Source organism: Manis pentadactyla, chromosome 12, assembly GCF_030020395.1.
Source record: "Manis pentadactyla isolate mManPen7 chromosome 12, mManPen7.hap1, whole genome shotgun sequence".
Classification (NCBI taxonomy): Eukaryota; Metazoa; Chordata; class Mammalia; order Pholidota; family Manidae; genus Manis; species Manis pentadactyla.
Genome location: NC_080030.1, coordinates 30839395 through 30858237, shown reverse-complemented (window position 1 = coordinate 30858237; position 18843 = coordinate 30839395). Strand labels below are relative to the sequence as shown.

The window sequence follows — 18843 nt, the reverse complement described above, 5'->3', positions numbered from 1 at the left end:
CCAGGGAGTTCAGGGCTATCTCAAGACCCTTAATTTCCCCAAATCTGCAAAATACCCTGCACCCTATACAGCAGCGTCCATGGCTTCTGGGGATTAGTTTGTGGGGCTGTTTGAGGCTATCACTTAGCCTCCCATACTGCCAGGATGCCAGGGGCTACCCTGGAGCACCGGGCTGAGCTCACTGCTGGGTCTGGGCCCTCGGACACTGCAGGGGCCAGCTGCCGGGGCTCAGAGAGGACCCCTCACCAGACGAAGCCTCGAGGCTGGGCCTCAGCTCCTCCTACTTGATCTGGGTGTCCTGCGTGAGAATCCCAGCAGGAAATGCTGGCATTTGTCATCTTTCCCCAGGACTCCAGTCCTGACAGATGAACGTTCCATCTCAGTGACTCACCTGACCAGGAAACAAGCATGTGGGTCCCGCTGGGAATCCAGCCATTGGGCTGCAAAGAACACGATGTTTCCGAGCTCACAGGAGGAGTAAGAGTCAGTAAGGAAAGCGTGTGAGGGTTGCTGAAATACTCATGATGCCTTTTTTCTTTCTAACCTAGGAGAGTCCTGGATGCAGCACAAGATGCACTGCCAGGTCATATCTGAGTTACTGACCACCCGGGACTTTAGAGAAGCCATAACTTTCCTAAAACATGAAGTAGCGACATAAAGTTGCCTCTGAACTCAATCAGTGAGCACCAAGCCCCAGGATTTGCAGGGTGGCATCAGGGCCATCCATAGAAGATCCCCTGGACACACCGACCTCCTCCCAGGAGGTGTGCCACCACTCTGTTCACGGGCCAGATGCCATCTTGGGCTTCTAAGCTTCAAGGGGAAATTATCTAGCACAAAAAAATCAGCATTAAGAACTTGAAAGTTTTCAATGTGGACCAGAAATTGCCACTAGAGATGCTACAAGAGTCATCTTCCCAGAATTAAACTTATTTTAAAAGTGCCATCTTTTAAAATGAAAAGCACATTGACTTTTATTGTTTCTCAGTTTCTAAAGATTGCTAGTGTTAGTACACTTTGAAATTTCTGAATTTGCTTTAAAAATGCTGATAATTTCTCAATCTTTTAAGATATTACAGCTTTTAAAAATCTAAAGTGATAAAACCAATCTGCTTTCTCCACAATCTTTACTGCAAGGTGACACTATACTGGCCATAGTGTGAATGCCTATTAGACACCGTTTTTATGGAAAAGTTTTGAATGCCAAACAGCAGCCTTATTGTTTGCACCGCCCAACATGAATACTGAGTCAAGGTGATCTGCAGTCTGGTGATGGGTACTCAGTTATTTCACAGACACAGGGCTTTAATCCCCCTGCCCCCACCAGCCCCCAGCTTATTAGTCGTAGGTCATGACCATCTTTCCTACATTATAATCCCCTAAACCCAAGTCCTATAGACAATTTTACGTACACAGTGAATATTCTTACTCCCTGTAGAAGTTCCTATAGGGTTCACATGTATTAATCCAGAGAATCCATGTGTAGATGCATAAGATCCACACAGGATGGCAGGGACGCAGTCCTGCGCTGCTCGAGGCTGCCCAGGGACATAGAGCCATCTGCAATCCAGCCCAATGTGCGCCAGGTTGGCCACAAGGTGGCTCGGGATGGTTTTATGTGAATTCACTCCTGGCGATAGGGCGCAGGGCTGGCAGAGGAGCTGGGTCCACACTGAGACACCAGTACAGGTGTGCCCTCCCGAAAGCTGAGGTGTGCAGCTCAACATATAGAACTCTTCAGGCTAGGACTCAGATGAATGGCACACACTGCATCCTCGGCCATGCAGCAACCTGCACAGACCTTCCTCGTCCAAATCCCAGGGTTCCAGGGTCCCCCAAAGCAAGAGACAGCCCTGCCTCCAAGTCACAGCTGAGCTCAGAGCAAAGGGGGGCCTGGGTGTGCAGGAGAGCTGAGTGGGCAGGGGCTGCAGGGGGAGGGCTCGTGGGGCAGGGAGGTGACCTAGAGTGGGGGTCCGAGGACAGGGCAGGCCAGGTGGAGCCCAAGGAGGAATGGCGGCAGGCAGATCTCCCAGAGCGCTGGCAGCGCAGTATCCACTTGCTCTGGTTGGGTGGGAAATGGAGAGAGAGGGAGGTACCAGGAAACACAGGCTCTGCTCCGCAAGGCCCACGACGATGTGGGCAAGTGGCCATCACCCCTGTCGGGCATGAGCCCTGCTGAGGGGAGATGGCATCTCCACTTTACACCTCTTCTCCCACCTCCTGCGCACCAACAACTGCTCTGCTCATCCCATGGATCACTCACTCTCACATCAACCGCTGGGACTCTTTCGTTAACAAACTTCAACAACACGGTGTGTCAAAGAACAAAGAAAGGTGTGCTGATGAAGATAAAGACCGAAGTCCACCTACTGATGCTTGTGGAAGGACCCTGAGCATGTACCTGAGGCCCTGAATACCAGCTGACACATACACACCCAGTCAGGCTGGACATTTTTGTTCACTTCGCCGGTGGGTGGATGCTACAAAGTCTTGCTTAAGTCACCCATCAGAATTCATGCATTCTCTTTCTGCTGAGATCTAGAAATATAAAAGTCATGCACAGCCTCATGCTGACTCCTGGGGCTCCTGGGCTGGGGCAAACTGCAGTAACTGCTGCTCTATTCCAGCTGTGCAGCTGCCCATCCCCTAATGTGACTCCAGACTAAATAAGAAAGCAAGAGGCCCAAAGTGTTCTAAAACTAAGCGCTCTTTTCTGCTTTGTTTTCCTTTATCTTCAGAGTCAACCAGAGTCACTTTAGCAAGTGACCAGACAGAAGCACTGCCCGGGGTACCCTGCGTGCTTGCTGCACGGTGTGCAGTGGGGCGAGTGGCACCACTGCTTCCCCGATGTCCCGCCATTGGCAGCTATGGACTGATAGGGCGCCTCCCAGGCAGGGCAGAGTGCCCACCGTGGCCCAGGCCCTGCCACGCCCCCAAGAGCCTCCCTCCCTCCCGTCTCCTGAGCGTACCAAGGCTCTGCAGGCAGCCTCTCCACCCGTGTGTTGTAGGCACATTCCAGAGGAAGGAGCTTTCTTTTCCTCCTTTGAATGCCACACTGTGCTTTGAACATAAAAACACAACTGGAAGTTATTATCTACAAAAAATAGAGTTGGAAGCTAATTATATCTAACCTGAGATGTAGAAAGTTTGTCATTATTGTAGGCCAAAGTGTTAAAATTGGGACTTGAATGGGCAATTTCTTAGTCACTTCTACCATAACCATTTCAGAATATGGTCTTCCTCCATCCTTTTCCCTTATAAATTCGGCTACACATTTTAACAAGTAGAAACTGCAAGCCTGTGGGCTTTGGGGAGGATATTGCAGCCAGTGTCTCACAACAAGGAATGTCACAGCTCACACCGACTGCGGAGACACGCCGAGGCCGGCCCCGGACTCACATGCTGGCTGATGTCCGACTGAAAACATGGATCATTCCAGGGGTGTGAAGCATATTTTTCTTAGTTTGTTTTATCTTATTCAGAACCTTTTCTCTGGCAATAGGAGGAAACACACTTGCCAATAGCCTAAATACTCAGTCTCTGATTCATGCTTTTGAATCTTACTAACTTCACATAGGAGAACAGTAAAAAAAAATTCTTTTCTGTAAGAAGCTGGATAATCTCTACGAGCTCCTCTCCCCCTATCCCAGCACCCAGGCCTCAGCCGTTCTGTGTCAGCCGGTGAGCCAGGGGGCAACACCAGCAACAGAGTGAATGTGCCTCTCCGCTTTACAGGAGCTGCTGCTCCCACAAATCACATCTGAAGCAGTGGCCAGGTGGATGAGGCCGTCACTCCAAGCGTACCGGCCACAGCTGCCCCCCGGGGAGGGCCAGCTCCATGGCAATGACACTACCTTGAAGCATTCAGAAGGCAGGGAGGGGAGATGGGCAAGAGACAGGCAACTTCTGTTTCCACATGTAGAGCAGAACCTTTACCACAGGGTCCGACCAAAGTCAGCTTTGTGTGACACCACAGAATGTCCGGGGCACACTCCCTCCCCTTTCCATGTCCACAGGGCACACGCCACTTTTCAAGCACTTAATAACTTGAAAGTAGCCATCAGTGTGAAGTTGCTATCCCTGCTTTGTAGCTGAGGGAACAGGAGCTCAAAAGGATGGAGGAGCCTGGTGCAGCAACAGGAGTGCCGGAGATGGCCAGCCAGCAAGACCGGGGCGGGTCCAGGGGCAGGAGCATTGTGCAGGGGCAGCCCAGTGCCTGTGCAGGGGACAGGAACGCTGCCTGCCAATCCGAGGGACCTGTGTTCATGGAGGAGGAGTGGCTGCTGTGTATCTGCTGGTGGGGATCAAGTACAGCTCTCTGATCAGTGGTGTCCCTGGGCCACCCCAAAATGGTCTCGGGGAACACATGCAAAATACTGATAAGGAACAGGCATGGTTCAAGAAAAATTCTTGTATACTTGTTAAAGACAGGAAGGAAGACTTCATGCAAGGGGCCAGGGCAGTGGGGTTCGCAGTAAGGGAGCAGACTGAGCCCCACTCAGTAGAACCACAGGGAAGAGGGGCTCACAGGCAGGCAAGGAGCAGGACTGGGGGGTGGGCAGGTGGAGAATTACTAGCATGGTAGCAGGATTCTTTCTAACCTGACCTAGAGGATTTGGGAGGCAGCCCAGGGTGATCAAACACTATCTAGGGGATGGAGAGGACAGGGACTTAGATCGGATCCTGATCGTAATCTAATACTGACAGTGGGGGTTCTCTCTAAACCCACTCAGCGGGATTCTTGCTAAAACAGCACTGGAGGCCCAACAGGGACGACAGAAGCGCATGGTCAGGCCCGTAGGGAAGAGGACTGGGCCCGACTGGAGTTTGGGGGAAGAGGGCTGCCAGCACATGCCGCTCTTGGTTCCCACACCTCACAGGCATGTGGCTACTGCCCCGACTCCCTGCACAGCCCCGCGGGCAGGGTCCTCAGGTTTATTACAGCAGGTCCACGATTACATCTCCTTGGCTGACTCGCCAGCATGAAAGCCTTCTCACACAGCGGCAGGGCAGGTGCACTGAACCATGTTTCATACTGAATATATATGGGCGTCTGATCCATTTGCTTGATTAAGTCACACTCTACCTTAACAGGCTATTTGTTGATAATTCCTACTGAGTTTAATTTAACAGCTTTCACCAGTGCAAATAAATCAGCAAACACATGATGCTAGGGAGTGGGGCATTACGAGGCCACATGGCCCAGCAGCATGAGAACTGTGAGCAGAGCGCCTAGAGAGCGCTTTTACTGGCAGCCCAGCTTTGCTCGACAAGCACAAACCCTTGGGGCAAAAGATGAAGAGGCTTCTGGCTAAACCGGCGGGTGCCAACTCCACTCCACACGAACTCATCCTCAGTTTCCCTACATGTCACAGGAGCACTTCCAGGCCTGTTTCCCTCAAGTACTGAATCATCCCCCAACCCTGGAGCACGTGACATGCTCTTCATCCTCCTGCTCGGGCCCTAAAGCCTCTCCCTGTCGGCCTCTGAGTTCAGATGTTTCCTACCCACTCACTCACTCCTTTGCCACATCAAGGAAAGTGCTTGCCCGGCGCCCAGGAAACAGTGGAAGCTGGGGTAACCGGGAAGTTGAGGATGGGAGGGATGCCGCATCTATTCCATGTTAGTGCGCCTTCATTCCGTTCCTCCATTTCTGGGTGCATAAAAAAGGTACCGAAGCAATCTTTGCTGCTTCAGGATGTGCAGGAAGGACAGTAGGCACAGGGATTTATGTAAAGGACAAGAAGAGAGGTGAAGAAAGGACAGGTGACATCAAGTGTGCATTGGCCCATCACGTGGCTCTCAATCAGCAACAGTGCTTTGGGGAGTTTCCTGGACGTTAAGAAGAGAAAGCATGTAATGAAATGCAAAATCAGACACACCACGGGAGGAGTGGCCACAGATAAGAAATTAGTTCTGTGTCTTTAAGAAACAGTGAGGCATAAATAAGCAAAAACTTTAAGCAAATTAAGTGTCACTAATACAAATGATTGTTGTGGCCTTCTCTGATTTTTTGTTATTGTTGCTTGAAAGCCCAATAAATCAGGATTAATGTAGAATTTCTTTGGATGTGTTTATTGAAAGTACCTGAAAATTATTTTAATTAGAAATGGTTTTCCTGGAAACCATCCAAGATCTGGGAAAAGAGCTTACCTATCAAGCCCCAGGAATAAACCTTAATGTTTAACTTTCCAGGAAGCTTTTTTCCCCGTGTCTGGAGCCAGCACTGCTCACAATATTTGCTAACAGTCCCTTAATGTTTACTTTACTAGGACACGTTTCCCTTAATGAGGAGTAACAATTATAATATATTCATAGGCACACATAGATAATGCTTGGTTATCTGCGACCATGGGAAATCTAAATGAATGGACAACTGAATAATCAGACCATTTAAGGCCAGTGAAGACAGTAAGTTCCCAGGACTTAGGTCGTGCACAGCAGGCTGCCATTTACATGCTTTCCTCTCCTGCTCAACGTTTGTTTGTTTCTGTGAGGGCAGGGACCATACGAAGATCCTATCTGTGTACCCTAGTTGCTGAGCACAATGCACATGGCATAAGCCAAAACTGTTCAAGTGTGTAAGCCACTGAGCAAGTAAATAAATGAAATTCTTCCTCCGAGAACTTATCACTATCAGCACTGAGTGAAAGGGCTTGCATTATCCTTCCGACTCCCCCACAACTTCCTTTCAGTAAAAATGCCAAAGACAGGATTAGATGATAGGTAATCAAAGAAAGCCAAGGTCTTGGCTGCAGTAAGCCCAACAAAACAATCATTGCCTAAGTGAACCAACTCCAAGCATTGCTACCTTTAGCAAGTTGATGGGTACATCTTACCCCAAGCATGTAATACCACTTTTCATTAATTTGAAACTGTACTCCCTCCAAGCCCTTCCTAGCTATCCCCCTTTCAACCTTCCACACTGGGGGGCTTGCAGAGGACACCTCAGGAAGCTCTCCTAGGCTACCGAAGGTGTAGTACGGAGATTCTGTCCCGAAGCTTGGCATCTGGTGATTCTGGAAGCCACCTTAGCTCACAAGGCCATGGCTTCGGGACCTGCACTGGCAATGCACGCAGGGACTGGGGCAGCTCGCTCACCAAGAGACATGCAAGATACGAAAGAGGAATACGGTCCTCCCAGCTCTCCCAAATGGGACCAGTCCTGCTCAACGAAACAGTCTGGAACACAGCCTGGGAGAACCTCTCTCTGGCCTTTTTTTCCCTGGACATTCGGGAGGGGCGTCAAAACTATTCAGTACCAGATGAGAGTTTACTAAGGGAGCGTAGCACAAGCCATGATTTCTGCAGGCCAGGGGCAATCTCAGGTTCAGAGAGAAGCGGCAGACACTGACCACTCAGAAAAACTTCAACCAACCCAGAAAGACTCTATCAATATCCACAGCTGACTACTAAGCAGCAATGTTATCCTCCAGATGCCCTGTTAAGTTCTTTACATACCATAGCTCATAATCATTGTATTAACTCTATAAGGTAGAAACTATCATCCCATCTCCCAGGAGAGGAAAATGAGGCTTTGAGGGTTCAGGGACTGCCCTGCTGTGAAAAGCAGAGGGCATCCCATTTAAGTGAATCTGATATAAAGCCCAATTTCACGTAGAACTTCCTAAGTGCCAGAAAAGGTTCTCCAGAGAAAATTTTAGATTGTGGAGTACATTCCAAAATATCCCTTGGAGTGATTTCCTTTAAAAAAAAAAAAAAACCTACAACAGTCCTCCTTCAGGCCTCATCTAACGTATGACAAACTCCAAATACCCGCACACCTGAAGTGCTTAAGATTAGTAGCAGACAGCACGTGCTGGTGGAATAAAACTTCCTTAAAACATTTTAGGGACATAAGCAAGTCATTTTGCTTCCCTACCCCTGGTTTTCTCATCTATCAAAAGGACCCTTGAATGAAGCAATGGTCACACTTTCCAGGGAGGCGCTGAGGTTCTCAGGCAATATTGCCAATAACCGATATGAGAGCTCTCCCACAGGTGAGGGGCTGGAAGACGCTGAAACCTGGTACCTTTCTAGGGCTGACCACTGAAGTCTGTGCAAGATGCCCAATTTCCCTTTTTGCCAGAGTCAATTATCTGGCCATCTCAGTTGTTACAATACTGATTCACTGTAAACATATTTGAGATGTAATTTGTAAACCGTTTCCAAATCTGATGAAGCAACTTGGCTTCTCTGTTGGTTTGAGTTTACCAAGTGCTGTATTCTAGATATAAAGTTAAATTTAAAAGTATGAAAATATGACTAAGTCTCTTCCTGAAGCCCTTTCTAATAAAGATATTCTTTTAAGTTTAAACTATTGCTACTCTCCTGTTTATGCTGCTAGATTTTGAATTGTAAAAACAAAATTTTTCATTCTCTGTATTTTAAAATACAAATTCACAAAAGCATTTTTAAAAAACACTATTTTTTTTTTAAACAAGTTACCGTTTTCATTAGTCCAGACAGAGGAAATATTCGTCTGGATTAAGGGCTTCAGATGTGTCCTACTTCTCAAACTATTGACAGTCCTCCACTTCTAAATTTTACACTTTTTGATGTGTGTTTCTTAACCTGTAGTCTGCTGTGAATACACAAACGAATAGGCAGGCTTCCCTGGAGAAAGATGGGAAGGTAGCTGGGCAGAAATATGGAATTCACTGGGCTGAACTACAGGGTCAGCTGTTTAGTAGATCCCCCACTAGGTACAGGCCCATGAGATCAAGACTTCTGTGACCTGTATTTTTTGGGTTTAGAGTACCCAGAAAAGGGCTGAACACACACAGGTTCCCAATAGACACTTGCAGAATGAATTAGGAAGCTTTCAGCAAGCTTTTCTTAACGTTTTCTCAATTTGTTAGAGTACTCATTTCTAGTCCACTCCTCCTTTCCAATTACATCCCTTTCTGAGACACTTCCAAACCCAGTTCTCCTAGTTGATAGGATTCCTGATCCTCCATGGAATGGGTTCAACCTGGTATCTACTGGTAGACTTCCTGAACAACCCTGGGAGTTTGGACATACGTGTACCGCCCTTTGGCAAGGACAGAAGTGGAAGGAGATGATAAGCTGTTTAATAAACTTGACATTTGATGAAAAAAAGCCTATTAGGTATAAAGGTAACTTCTGCTCTGAGCTTGTCAACCTCGGCTTTGTGAAGTGCCTGAGACCCAGAAGAATGACTTATTTCACCGAGTTTGTATTTAATTTCTCCAATAGGAAGTTACAAGCAAGCTTTCCTCCGTTATTTAATAGTTGTACTTACTCAAAAGATGTTTTACCTTCAGAAACCAGCCACAAAGATCCTATCTTGTACTTCAAATTTTGATATGCTGACACACTAATAAAAACTTTTTAAACAATTCCCTGTTGTTTTTATGTCTATTCCCGAGCTTTATTGAAAGACTCCTTAGCTGCCAAGGCCCACACCTGCCTCTACTACTCTCCCGGCGGGAGGGACAAAGAAACCCAAGATGAGAGACGTAACATTGCTCCAAGCGATCCGACTTCATCAGAACACAGCTCGAAGGGTGGCTGGGTGGGAGCCTCGTGACACAGGTGACGGCCTTGCCCGGAGACGATCCTAAGGCTGTGCCATTAGCACCCCCCTCACAATGTCTTTTTTTTACTTAAATATGTTTCACCTTTTAGTCCTCCATAGATTGAACAATGTAATCTGGACACTGGGATGAACAAAATGAAATTTGTTGAAGTAAAAAGCGTGTTGGAGACTCACCCACAGACGACTCTGGAAACCCGAAGACAAGATGAGGGACATGCGGGAAGGGCATGATCGTCAGGGTCCTCTGGGCTCCGGGACGACCCATGCCAAACCCGGCGCGGCGAGAACATTGCATCAGGCACTTACTACGGAAACGCTACCCACCGGCCGAGGAGGTAGTGTCGCTGTCTTTTAAAAAAATTTTTTTGTTGGTACACGGATTTCAAACGCACGACCGACGAGCACTGTGGCAGCACTTGAGCGGCTCGGGCGGCTGTGAACGCGCCCACGGCCAAGCGGCTCCGCACTCGGGACCGGCGCGCTGCCCCCGCGCAGCCCAGCCGCTCGGACCGACCCCTTCGCCGGACGCCCGTGCGGGCCGGGCCGCCACCACCCCCACCCCGCGGAACCCAACAGTCGGAGTGCACAGAGAGGTCTAGCCCCGCTGAGGTCCTGGGGGCCGCCCGGTCCAGTCATCGCAGCCCAACAACAACGTCTGATTTCCGGCACGCCAGACCAGCGACAGGCACCCAGCATGCACGAGAAAGCGCGGGGCCGACCCCGAAGCCGCGGCAGCGCCCAGGGCGCGGCGGTGCCCGGAGACCCGCGCCGAAGCACCCACCTCGAGGCGACTCAGGCTGGAGCTCTTAGAGCGCGACTTCCTGCGCAGGTACACCGAGAAGAACCTGCGCACGGTGAACTTCTTCATGCCCAGATCCATCGCCCCGCGCACAGCCCGAGCAGCCGCAGGGCCGGAGCCCGCGCATCCCCGGCACTGCCCGGCGGTGGGGTCAGGGCCGGTTGCGGGCGCGCGCAGCGGGGGAACGCGGCGCGGCGGCCATGGGTGCGGCTGCAGGCACAAAGGGCAGGCCGGCCACCGGGCCCGCGCTCCCTCCTTCCGCGCGTCCCGCGCCGCGGGCGAGCTCCAGACCCCGACAGCCCCGGCCCGCCCCGCCCCCAGCCGCTCCCGTCAACCGGGGCCCGCCTTCCCGCCCCGCCCTTTACCACTACAGCCAACCAGCGCCCTCCGCCCCAGGCGCTCCCTCCTCCTCCGCGCCGCTGGACCAGCTCCGGACAGCCCCGCCCCTGTCCCCCCACTATTGCCAATCAGCGACCACCGCCGCTCCCAGCCACTCCCACCTCCTTGTTCTCCGCCACTATCACCAATCAGCGCCCGCAGCCCCAGGCTCTCCCTCCTCCTCGCTCGGAGGATTCTCTTCTGTAGCCCCACCCCCTTCTCACTGCCAATCAGTGCCCTCGGCAGCGCATGCCTAATGAGCCCACGGAGGACCCCGCGGGGCAACGTGGTGCGCTGCTCAGCCGCTCTCCTTGCTCGGCCCTTTTCTAGCTTGCGGATGTCGCTACTCTCTTTCCTTAAAACGCTTATACAGACTTTTGTATATGCTCTCCTGTGCCGAACAAATCTTTGAATGATTGGCAAGCACTTCTAGTAGCAGGAACAAAACCGGGGGCACCGGGCTTCACGCCCCCCGCCCCCCCACAGGGCGTGATGACCCCTCGACTGCGTCTCTGCAGCCCCGCGCGCCGGGGCCCACCAGACACTCCCCGGGCCAGGCATGGATGTGATCGGGGCGCGGCAGCCGTTGGGGAAGTGATGGGAGAACAAAGACGCATCCGTTTTCCGTGACCTTCGACTCCATATATAGAAAATTATCCAAACGGATGGCTTGTCAGTCTGCACGGGTGCCCCGAGGCTGGTTGCCGGCTGCAGGGCTAAGGGGGGGTTGCCTTAAAGGGGTACATTTTTTTTCCCTAGAAATGCTCAACAGAGGGCTGTAGGCAGCTTCAGATCTGTGAGCTCAAGACTCTGTCCTTTTCCTGTTTTACTGCAGCGCAGTTTCTATACTTGGAGTTTATGTTCAAAACAGGGTGAATCTCATCCCTCCAGCCCCTCACAAAAAGTCCAGGAGCACTCATGCACGCGGTAATGTGTGACAAGTGCTACCCATGTGCCCAGTAGATTTAAAATTCACATTGTGTCACCCCATTTGGTGCAATCAAAGGTCGCATTAATACCTGTGGAGACTATCTTTGCTAGACCACGTTATCAAAGTGGATGCCCCCAAATAAGAACTGGCACGTTCCTGCTGCACCTGAGTCGAGAGTAGGGTCAGATGAGCTCTCCAGGGTTAAAGGATGCTACAGGCTGTCAGAGGCTTGCAGTTTAGCGTCAGGAAGCTGCCACACGCTCTCCCTTCCTTGGTGTGCTTAAGCAAACTTACTCGTTTTGTGTTCCCATCTCATGTCGCTGAGATGCAAATACTCTTGTCAAAACTGTTCCTGCTCCCCTCATTGGGAAGACCATCCGCACCCTGGGAACCAACTTCCTACCACCTGGTGTCTCCCCCACCAAGCACCACCACCACCACCCAGGCAGGCATCCAGGCTCTAAGGAAATGCAAAGACAGGTGGGAGCTATGCCATGTTGCTCTGGCAGAGAGGGCAGCTGATGAACAGGCTGGCCACCAGCCCCCAGGACAGGAGACAGCGGTCAGCTTGACCAGTCTGCACTGTGAAGAGCAGGGGCAAGTGTCAGAGACGGGAGTATGATACACCAGCTTCACCAGCTCAGGGGCATCCTGCTTGGAAAAGAAGCCTTTAGGTAGGCCTATCAGAGCTCATTTCACCAAAAAGAGCATTTTGACCTAGTGTAACAGGACTGAAAAAGAAACATCTTACAGGACATTCATGATCCTCTTACATTTAAGTTCAATATAAACTGCTCTACTGGACTTGCACATCTCAAAAAAAATCTTTCATATTTCAGTTGTGGAATTCATTTCATCACTAGAACAAATCTGTTTGCCTTTGTCCTGGTAAAACAAGTCTATAAAAATTTCTAGCAATTATTTACTTATACATGCAAATCTTCCAGACAACCAAATCTGAGGTAGGTATCAGGGCCTAGTTTAATCTGGGTCCAAAGATGCCCACCAAATACTGGAAAAGAAAAGGTGAGCTTCATAAAGGTCGTGCCCAGACGATGGGTGAGGCGGCCTGGAGGGGACAGTGCTCAGCAGCCCCCGGGCATCTCGAGTTCGCCTGTGGTATGCACAGTAAGTCTGGGACTGGATTCCACATGCCTGCTGCTGCTTCCAAGGGGGGACTGGACTGGCCAGCACACACACAGTTCAGTTCAGCTGCACTGTGCTTGGAATGGGGATGCGAACATGCATGGCTCCCAACCTCCAGAAGTTCAGTCATGCAGAAAAGAAGTGAACAGAAATACGATGCAGTTTTCACATAATGAGGAAGAAGGTAAGAAAATGCTGCGTGAACAGAGATAAATGAGAGAAGCCAAACTGAAGAAGCCAAGGAGGAGGTGGCATTCGGTGTAACCCCTGGGGACATGGTGACATTTCATGGGACAGGGCAGACAGAAGGAGCAGGGTCCCAGGCTATGAAGAACAAGGTTACTGAGAACTTAGAACAAACAGGATTTCATGACTGATAATGAAAACCGAAGTTGCTACCAAGCCCCCAAAGATACACGAGGTGTACAATTTCAAAAGATCAGCACAGTGAGCGCCTGAAATGGCCTGGTCTGTGAGAGACAAAATGCCCTGAACTGGCAGGAAACGGAGGCTTTTATAAGGAAGGTAACTTCGGCAAACCTGCGCTGCGGCACCTGCCTTCCCCTCCACCCAAAGGCCTGGGACTGGACAAGATGCTGCCCTCTTTATTTCAAGCCCCACTGGGAGAGCTGTGATTTGTGGGGACATGGAAGCCTGGGTTTGGCTTCCAGAGGTGAGGGCTAGGAGGGCCATCCATTGAGTGGACCTGTCTTTGCAAGACTCATGGGGGGAAAGGGCAAAGGGAAGTTTCTTGCAGGTCAGATGCAAGTTTGGAGGCCTGAGACCCTGCTCTGAGCAGAAGTATGGTACACCCATCTCAGGGCTGAGGGGGGACCTCCAAGTAACCCCAAACCCAGAGGCCTTTGCCCTCTAAGTGGACTGCAGAATAGGGAGAGGTAAGAGGACAGGACAGCTCAGAGAGAGAGAAAATCAGGCAGGGCCCAGGGAGCAAGGCCTGCTGGTCAGAAACAATTGATGTCCTTTCTCCCTCCCTCTCTCCTCTCCTGCTCTGACTGCCGGCTTCCAGCATGACAGAAATTCAAGATGAGCAAAGAGTTTCTGAGTTTGAGCAATTCTTAAAATCTGAAATACTAATTTCCTAACCAAGGACTTAAAATTTAAAGCAAACATGGCTGTCTATTGTCTGAGTGGGAAGAGCAGCTGTGGAAATGGACAGGCTCCTCCTGTGATTCACTCTGAGGGATGCTGAAAGGGGTACTGTGATCCAATCACAAGCCAGGCTGGTCCAACAAACCCATCACGACTAGATGCGGTGAGGAGGAGGAGGAGGAGTCAGAAGGACTCCCCCCACACACCTCCTGCCCAGTGTTGGGGGTCTAGCAGGCCTCTGTCCTCAGCATGAGAGCTAACAAAAATAACCCCCTTTGCAGAGCAGGACTGTGACTGAACATCAGCGCTACATGGAGGGTGGGCAGGGCGCGACCCAGCCCTTGAGCACACACAGCAATCTCCATGAGATCTGGGCTTCAAAGGATTCCCTTGAACACAGTTCCCAGGGACATTTGTCTAGGCACTGAACACCAAGTGTGTAGGGGCCAGTCAGTCAGCCCAGCCAGAGCGCCAGCGGACCTCCACGTCACACACAGGAACTTGGCCTACAGAACGCACCAGAGGCAGCATACAAAATTATCACGTCTAATGTGCTCAAGGAAATAAAAGAACTGAAAATACAACTAAAGCCAGTGAGAGTCTCAAAGTGATGGAGCAGATAGAAAAATGAACAAAATACTTCTGGAAATGAGAGGATGCAGTACCAGACACAAATTCCAGTGGCACATGAGTGTACTCTTTGTTAGAGCAAATTTGACAGCTGAGACAGACGTGCTCTCAGAATGCTCAGGACACTGAGCCATGGAACACGCATCACACAGCAAAACACCGTGCGTTAAATTTCCATCCACCGTCCTGACTCTGCCTTGACCTTTGCAGAAACTCACTGGGCCTCGGGAACATGGGTTCTCAACTGAGGGTGACCCTGTGCTCCAGCAGGACATTCGGCAATGTCTGGAGACATGTTTGGGTGTCACAACGCAGGATAGGTGGCAGGAGGGTTCTAGTGGCATCTACTGGGCAGCAGAGATGCTAATGACACCCCACAGTGCAGCCCCTCAAGGGACAACGATGCCATCCCCAAGGCTGAGTGCCGAGCCACCACACTGTGATTGGAGGTTGGGGGGTAGTGAATTGGGCATCCTTTCCTCACAAGGCTGTTACCCACAGAATGGCAATGTCATGCACTTAAACCAGTATGTGGAAGTGCTCTGTGAACTGTGAAGTGCTCAACACAGTTGATGTTTATTAAAATTGTAGACTTTCACACAAAAAAATTAATAGTGTCACTGGTTTAGGAATAGACCTCCAATTCTAGGAATTATCTGAAAGCCCCACTAAATCCCATTGTCTTATGCAGGGCACAGCCACCCACCAGCTGCCCAGACCAGAAGGCAGGACTCACTGCTCCTGTCACTTCATTCCCCACATTGCACGACAAGACTTGTCAGCGAAGCTCCCTAAATATGGCTCATGCCTCCCTTCCTTCCAGTCCTGTCAGGAACATGGTTTGGTCCCTCAGCAGTTCCAGCCAGAATATGGTCATTACTGGCTAAATGCTGCCCCCACAACTCACCTGCAACCCTGGCACCAAACTGATCTTCCTAGAAGCAGATGGGGTCACACGGCACCCTTGCACCACAGCTCATGTCTGCCAGGAGGAAGTGCCTCCAGCAGAGCTGGGCAGCCCCCACACTGCACCCTTCACCTCTCCTCCCTCTGACAGGGAGCACAGCTGCACCTTCCTCTCTGGCCTGCTGGGTGAGGCTGGACGTCTCAACCTCTCCTCCTCACGACACTGCGCCCCATGATCTCTGCCCACCTGCCTCCCACCACTGGCCACACCCCCTTCCCAGTCCCACATGATTCAGTGCAGTTCTACTCCTAGGAAACTACCCAAATCCCTCCACACCATGGGCTGTTCGGGGTCCTCCCTGGGGCTTCCCCATCACACTGGGTTACACCTGCCTGCCTCTCCCATCCTGGAAATATGCAGCATGGCCACTGTCTGCAGTACCGCATGTGTGTTTAAAGGGATCTGTGATGATTATCACCCAGGATCTTTGCCGGTTAGGAAGAGCTGGACCTCCACTAGGATTTAATCTCTAGGGCACACTTGCAGAACCTATGAATTGGACTCGATAAAGTCTGTTTTAAGAGGTAAAAGGAGAGGCCCAAGGTGCTGCACCAACTGTGGAAACCTACACACCGAGATGAAAGGGTTCAAACAATGTCGTTGACATGAATTCACAAGTTCTTACCGGCAACAGGAGAGTGACAGGCTGGGACCTCATCTCCCTAGATGCTTACACTAGTCAAGAAATGCCAGGAGGCCAAGATCCAGGGTGGAGCATCTCATGGAATGAAGCCCGGGCCCGTCTGGCTTGGCGATGGACACTGTGGGTGCCCCTGACAGGCGTGCTGTGCCCTCCAGTGGGAATGGCTCGGTGCTCTTGCTGAAGGTCAGTTTACTCGTGAGACGGCAGAGGGACATCAAAGGGTGGCCTATTATGTGCAACAGCCTGAGAGCAAGGGGCTCAAGGGTGTGCCGACAGTTAGGCAGCAGACACTTCACGGAGCTGCTGTAACCTGCTTGGTCTTTTCCAATCATTGATATTTTAAGAGGGGAGGGGAGGGGATGAAGGAATGGTTCACTGGGAAGTGACAGCGTCCGTGACACTTCTGGGCTCGAGTGTTACAGCTGTTTACATATTACAGGTTGAACTGTGTCCCTGAGAGGATGTGCTGGAGTCTGACCCCCAGGACCTCAGGATGGGACCTTATTTGAAACCAGGCTGTTGCAAATGTAATTAGTTAGGATGAGGTCCTACTGGAGTAGAATGGGCTCTAATCCAGTGTGGCTGGCGTCCTCATAAGGCCATGTGAAGGCAGAGTCAGGGAAAGCCCTGGGACAACACAGGCCGAGTGGAGCCACCAGCCAAGAGCATCACCGCCCCCGCCAGCAACAAGAGGCAAGGCAGACCCCCCGTGTGTCTCTAGAACCGGAGACAATGAATTTCTGTTGTTTTAAAGCCCCTGGTGTGTGCTGCTTTGCTCTGCCTTGGAGTGAGGAGACTAGCACACACTCCTGGCCCCATGAGGTCACACCGACCCTCTGTGACAGGGATGGCCGGAGAGGAGGCTCCCTGCTGAGTGGAGCCCTTGGTCTGCCCGCCAGTCGGAGAATAGAGAAATAGGGGCTGTTCTTGTCGGTCCAACCCTCTCCACACATAACAGAGGAGTTTAAAGGAAGGGAGTGCACAGGAAAGAGGAAACAGGTTAAAACTGTAGCAGGAAGGATTTCTGTAACTTAAAAAGGAAAAACTCCCTCATGACAGAAGGGTCTTTCAAGACCTGGAAAGGGTACAAAGGAGAATGTAAAATCCTTGCCAGATTTTTTTTTTTTTTTAGTAAAAAATGTTCATCTTTTAAGAAATATTTCATAGACTCTCCAGCATTTCAGGCACTAAGTACTTATACTACAGATGGGAACCAAATGAATGCATTGAAGAAATACTTAGACACTGAAACTATGGCGGCTAAGCCCCGCATGCAGTACGGAGGGTCTTGAGCTCCATGTGCTCACCTGCCCCACTGCAAGGCCACCGGGGGAGGCAGGGCGGGAGGCCCTTTGTGGCAGTATGATGGATGACATCCGAGGCAGGAGCCTTCCCAAGATACACAAACATACTGCATAAAACAAGGGGGAATTTGTTTTTTAAAGCACAGTTGATCCACTGGTAAGTAGGGGAAACAAATGTGGGCCAAAAAAGCAGATAAGATGTCCCCTAAGAGGAAGCATGTTTGAGCAGCCTTCATCCTGGGGTACTGTGTCAATTGCTGCAGTCCAGACCTGCCGTTTTAACGGTCTGGAGAACCAGCAGACCTGGAGAAAGCCTGGGGCCACGCAGGGGGGGCAGTTGCAGGATCCCCACTGAGCGGACTGTCCTGAGCGAGCCAGGAAAACCCTGCTCTGGAAGGACACTTGCTTGTCCAGTGTGAGCACCAGAAGGAGCAAAGAAAGACATTTCTCCTATGGCTCATACTTATGCCAGTTTGAGGCCAAAATTCATACAACTAGTGTGGCCTGAGAAACTCCAAGCCAAAAATTCACTTTTTAAAGGTCCCAGATGGTAGCATCCCAAAGACAAGGCAGAAGAAAATGTCTCGAAGCTTAAACACAGAGGAAACGCTAAGGCACATAATTTATAATCCTAAACCACGAGAGAACCATGAAAGGACTCAGCAGCGAGAACTGCAGCATCAGACACGCAAAGACTGGAGGCTTAAAGTTTTGTATAAATAATATAAAGTATGTTTAATGTGTTTAGAAAACAGAAAGGGGGAATTTAGGAGCATTACAAGGAAAGGCTTATTTACAAGATCGTAAAAGGATTGAGATTTGTAAACATAAGTAGAACTTTAAAAATTAAACTCTAATAATTTAAAAACAGCAGTTTAGACAAAGTCCAAGAAATAGTTAATCAAGGAAAAGTTAGATATAGTAATTGACAGAATGCCAACCAGAAAAATAAAAAAGACAGGAAATATGAGAGGCAGATTAAAAGACGGAGACAGAGGGAGAAAAACCCAGCATGCCCCCGAGTCTTGGAATGAGAGAGAAAGAAAAGGGGACAAGCACTAATCAAATAAATGAATCAGTAACTGGGAGTTTTTCCGAGTTGATAATACACACCAATCCTTATGTTTATTAAGCCGCCCAAATTCCAACGAGGATTAATAAAAGAAATCCATACCTAAATACATATTCGACCTGCAGAATGCCAATCCCCGAACAGAAAAAAAATCTCTCCAAAGCAACCAGGAAAGAAAGGACAGGTTTTCTACAACTGTTAGTTATGATGTCAACTAACACCTCCACAGCAATACTGGAAGCCAAACAAGGGTGGAATAATATATGCAAGGTACAACAGAAGAAAATAGCTTCACCTTCTA

General features: G+C 50.1%; 1 protein-coding gene across 4 annotated transcripts in view; it reads right to left on the bottom strand.

The window, feature by feature from the left end:
- Positions 1-18843, bottom strand: part of RPS6KA2 (ribosomal protein S6 kinase A2) — a 303981-nt gene that overhangs the window by 141021 nt on the left and 144117 nt on the right. The window contains exon 1 of one of the 4 annotated variants that reach the window (XM_036926494.2): positions 10344-10670. The exons of 2 other annotated variants lie outside the window; for them this stretch is intronic. In XM_036926494.2, coding sequence (XP_036782389.2) covers positions 10344-10442 — 99 coding nt within the window. In that variant the 5' untranslated portion in view covers positions 10443-10670. One more of the 4 variants, XM_057490288.1, reaches the window with a different exon arrangement.